The sequence below is a fragment of the Gekko japonicus genome, unplaced genomic scaffold, assembly GCF_001447785.1.
Source record: "Gekko japonicus isolate JY-2015 unplaced genomic scaffold, Gekko_japonicus_V1.1 scaffold596, whole genome shotgun sequence".
In the NCBI taxonomy this organism is placed as follows: Eukaryota; Metazoa; Chordata; class Lepidosauria; order Squamata; family Gekkonidae; genus Gekko; species Gekko japonicus.
The window spans coordinates 350414-358283 of NW_015174859.1; the positions used below are offsets into that span (position 1 = coordinate 350414).

Consider the following 7870-nt stretch of genomic DNA (forward strand, 5'->3'; position numbering starts at 1 on the left):
CTACTTTGTGAGCTACTGACATTAAAGTTGTGAGTGAGCGATTTGGCTACTGCATAAAGTAATTTGCTCTGGAGCCATCCCTTCCTGAGCGAAGACAAAAATCTGTGAGCTGGAGGCTAAAAAACTATGAGGTAGCTCACACTAACTCAGCTTAGAGGGAACACTGAATTGTGCAGATTTCTAACGGGGGGAGAGGGAGGGGAGGAGCTGATGCGTGCCCTTGGCTCGGGGGGGGGCCACAGGGTTCCGCCACCCCTATTTCTTAAACGGCCCAGAACTTGAGGGGAGACCCAGGTCTGGGCAGCGTTTGCTGACCTCCGTCCTTGGCGTTTGTAGTGAAGCTTTTTCCTTCCCGCTTTCTGAAAACCGGAGGAAGCTCCCTCCCTCACCACCTTTCCTGGCCGGTCCTCCTTGATTCCGTCTCCTGTGGGGGATTGCGATATCTTCTGGGAGCAGAAAGCGTAGCCCAAAGCCAGCCTTTTCAGAGTTTCTTAAATGCCCCCTCTTTGCCTCCTGTCTTGTGAGCCAAGCCAGCCTTCCCTTTGTTAACTTCCTTACGCATGGGGCTTGTAGGAGCCAGCCGTGGGGAAGGGAAGGGCTGCCCCCTATGATGGACTGCCTGTCTGGGGCGTCTTTGCAGCCCTTGGGTAGATCACGATTCATGTCTGTGGAGATCTGGGCTGGGGAGGGCCTCTTCCACAATCTTTCCTGCTTCCCCGTCCCTGTCTCTGCAGGAGTTTGACCCAGAGGAGTTCTACCACCTCCTGGAGGAAGCGGAAGGACACGCCAAAGTGGGGCAAGGGATCAAGACCGACATCCCCCGCTACATCATCAGTCAACTTGGACTCGCCAAAGACCCCCTGGAGGGTGAGGAGAGGAGGCAGCTGGGCTGGGGGGATAACAGTGAGGAGCCATGCTGGGCTGGTCGGCCGTGGCCCGGAGGCTGGCGGTTCAGGCTTCATCTCAGGCCCAAACTCGTCAGGTGGGCCCTGCTCTTGGCCTCAGTCCCTCATCTGCAGTAAGGGGCAGTTTGGTGCAGTGGTTAAGTGCGCGGACTCTAATCTGGGAGAACTGAGAACTTGATTCCCCATTCCTCCACTTGCACCTGCTGGATGACCTTGGGCAAGCCGTAGTTCTGTCAGAGGTGTTCTTGAAAAAGAGCCGTTTGTGTCAGAGCTCTCTCAGCCCCACCCACCTCACAGGGTGCCTGTTGTGGGGAGGGGGAGGGAAAGGAGCTTGTAAGCCGCTCTGAGACACCTTTGGGTAGTGAAGGGCGGGGTATAAATCCAGTCCTCTTCTTCTTCTCTTCTCATCATGCTGCTCTACCTTGCAGGGCTGCTATTAGAAGTTAGTGATGCCCTTTGAGCACTGCTCAGGCTATGTCTCGCAGGGCGAAGATTCTCTTTCTCTGCTGTTGTCACTTCAGACGCAGAGGCGTTTGCGCTGGCAGCAGAGTGTCCACACGGCTGTTTGACATGCCCTTTCCTCCGTGGGCTGCCATGTCCTCCGTGGGATTTAGTCTCCCCCTGTCCCTTGTGCCACTGGAGGGATCCATTGCTGCGAGCTACTCTGTGTGACTGTTAAGTGGCCTCAGGTTGCTTCCAACTTAACAACGACCCTATGAATTAATGAAGAAAAAGAAGAGTAGGTTTTTATAGCCCACTTTTCTCTACCTTAATTAGCCTCAAAGTGGCTTCCAATCGCCTTTCCCTTCCTCTCCCTACACCTTGTGAGGCAGGTGGGGCTGAGAGTGTTCTGAGAAACCTGTGACTGTCCCAAGGTCACCCAGCAGGCTTCAGGTGGAGGAGGAGTGGGGCATGCATCAAAGCCAGCTCTCTAGACTAGAGTCCGCGGCTCTTAACCACTATACCATGCTGAATTAATGTCCTCCAAAACATCCTCTTGTGAACAGGTCTTGCAAACTGAGGGCCTTTGTGGCTTCCTTGATTTGAGTCAATCCACCTCATGTTGGATCTCCCCCTTTTCCTGCTGGCTTTAACTTTCCCTGGCATGATGGTCTTTTTCAGTGACTCTCGTCAACCAAATTTCTCTGAATTCCCAGCTTTCATTGGGGGAAAAAAAGATTTCTCAGACTTTTCATTGGAGTGATATAGGGGGAAAGGTCCAACTGCAATGAAAAGAACTAGATTGTGGCAAATCATTTGTTATAACATGATGACGCTATAGTGACCGCTAGAGATTTGAAGGCCCGGAAAAATTCAGAAAAAAAACGTTTTTTCCCTGAAGCCTTTTTTGTTTTTTCCCGAAAAATTGAAAAAGAAAAGAAAAGAAATTGATTATGGAACGTTTTATTTTAACATGATGAATAAAATATTTTAAGACAAGGTGTTCAAATATTTTCCAAATCATTTCTAAATATATATATATATATGGTATCAGATTGATCTAATTTCTGTGCACTGAGGACAAGCAAGTCCTAGGTTACAAACTGAACTCTCCAATGCAAGAACATGATGCATTTCTTCCTTTAGGAGGTGCTATTGTCAGAAGAAAATAAAAAGGTTTCAGTTTTGTTTTTGCATGTTTTTCCGAGCTTCAAAATTTCCGGAAATTTTACATCTCTAGTGACCGCACAAGTCCTGTTTTAAACATACCTCTGGTGGGGGAGGCAGGAAGATGGCAGCTCAGGGGGCTGAGGCAAGGAAAGTCATTCCAATGCGGGCACCCCGCTTTCACCCCACAAGGCATGCAGGCATGCTTCTACCGTAACCTTTTTGTAAAGGTCTAATCAAACTGAGTTTCGGAAGGATTGGAGCCCAGCAGGGGGAAACCCGGGAAGCGGAGGATGTCGTAGGGGCTCTCCAGAATAACCCACTCTGGGTTGCATGCCCAGCCGGAGCGAAGCCTCCGTGCAGACATGTCCCTGATTCCTCGTTGCTTTTCCTGGGCGGATGCGGCCGTCGGTGTCACTGAGGATTCTCTCTTTTCCCAGAAATGGTTCAGCTCGGCCAGATTGACTGCGGCTCCCCCACTGGGCTGGAGAAGCAAGAGGATAGCCTGGAGGTGAGGCCCTGCCGTCCTTGTCTTTCGAGCCTGTCGGGTGGGTGCAGCAGCAGAAGGGCCTGGCTGGAAGGGCCCCCCCCCGCCCCCCGGTCAGCCACAGTAGAGCCTTCGTGTGTACTAGCGGCCGATAGGCCAAGATGGCCAGGCATGCCGGTGGGGCGAGTTGGACAGCAGAGTCTCACTACGAGGCGAGAGACAGAGGCAGAGCTATTTTGGGGCAGGAACGCACAGGAACGGAGTTCCGGCTGGCTCCTGAGTTAGCCACGCCTAGCAGGAATTCATTAGCATAATAGGCCACACCTCACAGCAGAAACTCATTAGGATTGGCTACATTAGGGTGTGTGGTCTAACATGCAAAGAAGTTCCTGCTACAAAAAAAGCCCTGGGTTTTGACAACAAACAAGGTAAACAGAATAAGAAGCAAAAGGTGAGTGTGGTGACATGGGGGTGTGGCCTAATATGCCAATGAGCTGTGATGTCAGGGTGTGGCTTAATATTCTAATGATTTTCTGCTGTTGGGTGTGGCCTATTATGCTAATGAGTTCCTGCTGGGCTTTTTCTACAAAAAAAGCCCTGGACAGAGGCATGGATGCTTCGATTACATTTGTCTCCTGCACCTTAAGGAAAATGACTGGGGAGGGGTGGGTGTATGCGCGTCATGCTTACAAGAGCAAGGAAGGATGGAAGCCACAGTGAGGGAGCTTCGTCACTCCATCCTGAGTCTCCTCCTGTACAAAAGTGGACCCCACTCACATCTCTCAAACCTGCCAGTGGGGTGTGCAGGCATGGGTGTGCTTCCCTGGCAAATGTCTGCAGACCAGCACCGGATCTCCTGCCTTGGTCGGGGAGGCACAATGCGCCCTCTGGGGGTGGTTCCCGTAGCTGCAGTCCCGTGTGCTGCCCCCCCCCCAGGCTTGTCTGTGTTCTCCCAGTCGCAGGCGGTGAGCACCTGGGATGGCCTTTGGTCAGTCTGGCCCCCTTTCGGCAGGTCAGGGCCTCAGGCAGAGGGCCATCATTCCCAGCGCTTGCAGCTGGGGATCGGTTTGGCCTGGAGTTGCCTGCAAGCTTCTGCATGCAACGGAGGGGAGCTGCCCTCCAGTTGTGGCCCCAGATTCCCTCTTCACTGGTGCTGGAAGAAACACAGCACACACTGGGGCAGGCACAGATCAGAGCACTTACCCCCCCCCCCCCCCCCCAACGACCCGGACCGCCGCCCCCGTGCCTCGGAGGAAGCCCTGCGAGAGTGATTTTGAAACCATCAAGTTGATCAGTAACGGAGCATATGGGTGAGTTGCATGTCTGGACCGGCCTGCTGTTTTCTGCTTTCAGTGGAAAGTTGCTGTCCTGACCGGAAGGGAAGGGAAGAGGTTGTTGCATGGAAAAACACTTGTGCAAATTGACCCCAGGTCTTGGTCGCTATTGACCCCAGGTCTTGGTCACTACGGTGGCTCAAAGTGGTTAAGACGCTGAACTGCAGGCTGTGGGAGGTCGGTAGTTCAGCAGTTCGAGACCCGAGTGTGCCGCATGACGGAGTGGGCTCCCGTCTCTAGTTCCAGCTCCTGCCAACCTAGCAGTTCGAAAGCAAGAAATTGCAAGTAGATAAATAGGGACCGCTTCGGTGGGAAGGGAACAGCGTTCCGTGCGCCTTGGTGTTTAGTCACGCCGGCCACATGACCACGGAAACGTCTTCGGACAGCGCTGGCTCTTCGGCTTGGAAACGGAGATGAGCACCGCAGCCCTAGAGTTGGACTCGACTGGCTTTCGAGCAAGGGAACCTTTACCTTTACCTTGGTCGCTGGAGGGCCAAGGCTGTGTTCTTATCGGTGATGATAAATGCACGATTATTACACCTACAACGCCAGGGGGGCCGGCAGTTCTCACCGCAACCCTCAGGAGGACTTCCTCGTTTTACAGATGGGAGGCGGAGGGTGAGAGGGTGTGACTCGTGCACTACTGCCTAGTGGCGGTCTGGCGGATCAGGGCCCTTGTCTCCCAACCGAGGGTGGTTGGGAGGGAGGGAGGGAGGGAGGTCACAGTTGTCAAGTCCCCTGGAGTGGCCGTCATGGCCTCTAGCTGCCTGGCCCACTCTTCGGCTCGACCCGGCGGGGAGGTGTCTCCCTGGGGGGCCTCTCCCAGCTCCTCTCTCCCCTTCCTAGGGCTGTCTACCTGGTGCGACACAAGGAGACCCGCCAGCGCTTCGCCATCAAGAAAATCAACAAGCAGAACCTAGTGCTGCGGAACCAGATCCAGCAGGTCTTCGTGGAGCGTGACATCCTGACCTTTGCAGAGAACCCCTTCGTGGTGAGCATGTTCTGCTCCTTTGAAACACGGCGCCACCTCTGCATGGTCTTAGAGTACGTGGAAGGTGAGTCTGCGGAGCTAGCAGGCGTTTGTGATATTTTCTGACACTGGGCAGGGAGGTGAAGAGAGCAGGAACGGATGGATCTGTCTGCCCAACTTTGGGGGGGGGATAGGGCTGAAAGGGAGGGGCTGGTCCAAGGTCACCTGCCAGCAGCAAGACTGACTCCCCTCCCCCCCCCTTACACTTGACTGGCTGTATTACAGTGGCTCTCTGTTGTGGAAAGCCAGTTTGGTGTAGTAGTTAAGAGTGGCAGACTCTAAGCTGGAGAAATGGGTTCAATTCCCCACTCCTCCACTTGAAGCCAGCTGGGTGACCTTGGGTCAGTCACAGTTCTCTTAGCCCACTGTAAGCCTCACTCGCCATAAAAGAGCTAGACCTTCTGGCTGCCAGACAGTCTTAGGCTCTCCTGGCTGTACTGCACACACCCTGCCATACGATGATTAATTAATTAATTCTCTGGTGTGGCCATAGTCATAGAGGCTGGAGGGCTGTCCATCCTGAGAGAGATTTGGTCTAAGGAGACTGTCTTCTTCCCCCGGGGTCATCATGGGCATTCAGCACTTCTGCAGTTCCGCCGTCTTATGTCCTGTAGTTGGCTAGTTCCTAGTCCTTATGGCAGTGGAAAGCAAAGGGCATTGGGGTGGAACCTGAGAGGCATCGAGGCGGATGTTCTGGTGTCTCTGCCTGGCTCCCAAACCTCCACACTTCTCGGCCCCTTTGTTAACGTGGTGTTTGAAGCCAAGAAGTATCACAGAAACTAAACTTTGGAAAAGGGGAATGAAGTTGAGGCAATGATGCGATGTGGGCAAACATTTTCAATTTATTCAAAATGCACAAGATCGGCAAGCAGGAGGAATTCCAGGGAATGCTTTGCCTTCCGGTAATTCTTCACTGCCTGGCGCGAGGCATTTACGAAGCTAATTAATAGCTTAAATACTGTTTTTTTAAAAAAAAGATTCAGAAGAAGTTCAAATAAATTCAGTTAAGTATCCTAGACTACAGGACAATATCACGAAAAGGGTTCCCCCCAAAAAAAAATCCACAGAAATTAAAGTATTCCAAGGACACCAGATGATTTTTTTAAAAAATCTTTCACTCGATATGAGGCAGCCTCTTGGGGCACTTTGGGGAGCCAGTTCTAAAGCTCCAGTGTGCCCTCAGTGGCTCCTTCCTTCAGCTTGTTCTTCCTTCTGAAGAACTCCTCCTGTCCTGCAGGGGGCAGGATCGCCTAGCCTGGAGAGGAGAGGCCAGCATGCCAGGCTGCAGTTCTTGGCAGAAGGGGTGGGATCAAGAAACCCACAAAACCAGATAATAAGCATCTGCCTCTGCCAGGTGGGGACTGTGCTACGCTGCTGAAAAACATGGGCCCCTTGCCTGTGGACATGGCCCGGATGTACTTTGCAGAGACGGTGCTGGCCCTGGAATACCTCCACAATTACGGCATCGTCCACCGAGATCTTAAGCCAGACAAGTAAGTGAGGTGGAACGTCAGCCGTGAATCTATGGCCAGGGAAACTCTTGTTTCCCCCCCAGTTAATAGGCTGCCCCTGGGAGAATATGGTCCTTCCTCCAACAGCTGCATCTGTGGTGGTTTGTAGCAGTCTGCTCATCTCCTCAGCACCTATTGGACAGTTCCCATGACTTCACAGACATTACAAAGATATCCCTACCCAAAAATGTGTGTGTGTGGTGTGTGCACCATTTTATTTAAAAAGCTGCATTTCCCCCCTTTTTCTGTAGAGGCTTACTGCCCTCCCTGCATATTGATTTCCCCCCCTTAACACTTTTAACCCACTTGGTGGTCCCAAAAAAGACCCTGCAAGGAGCTGCAAGAGGTCAAGTAAAAGGTGCATGGAAGCGGACTTTTGAGTCAAACGGTGCCCCTCCTGGGTGGGAAAGCATCCCTGTAGCCTCTAGCCAAAACAGAGCCCTCCTTCCCCTGCAGTGGCTTCTTCCTTTGGTGACCAACGTTCTTTCTTGGCAGTCTGCTGATCACCTCGATGGGCCACATTAAGCTGACCGACTTTGGGCTCTCCAAGATCGGTTTGATGAACATGACCACAAATCTCTACGAGGGCCACGTTGAAAAGGACATGCGGGAGTTTGTGGACAAGCAGGTGAGATGCAGACAGGCGAAGGGGGGGGCTGCCTTGGATGCCCCCGGAGGCTTTAGCAGCTCGACAGGAGGTAGCTGGTGGTGGTCTGTGTTCTGGTGCAAAAGAGGTGAGCCTCAGAAAGTGACCCGGCTTATTCTCTGAAGCGCTTTGGATCTCTGGCTTAAGAGCCTTTCAGCAGGTACTAGATGTAAATTATTAGACTGTTTTTCCCTCCCCAGAGGGAGAAAGGCATCCTCATTGAAGAGTCACATGTGACCAGGAATTAACCTCTGGTGACTTAAACCATGCAGGCAAGCATGTTGTGAAATCTCCCACGGATTCCCAGAGCGGGGGGGGGGGGGGGGGCGGGGCGCCGCGCCCCGTGACT

At 52.7% G+C, this 7870-nt stretch overlaps 1 protein-coding gene across 1 annotated transcript in view; it reads left to right on the forward strand.

Annotated features, from left to right (window-relative positions):
* MAST3 (microtubule associated serine/threonine kinase 3) overlaps positions 1-7870 on the forward strand; it is a 35188-nt gene that overhangs the window by 11455 nt on the left and 15863 nt on the right. Inside the window, 6 exon segments of the mRNA XM_015424643.1 lie at positions 735-867; positions 2954-2980; positions 4169-4310; positions 5181-5389; positions 6719-6857; positions 7371-7503. Of these exon segments, the coding sequence (XP_015280129.1) occupies positions 735-867; positions 2954-2980; positions 4169-4310; positions 5181-5389; positions 6719-6857; positions 7371-7503 (783 nt within the window).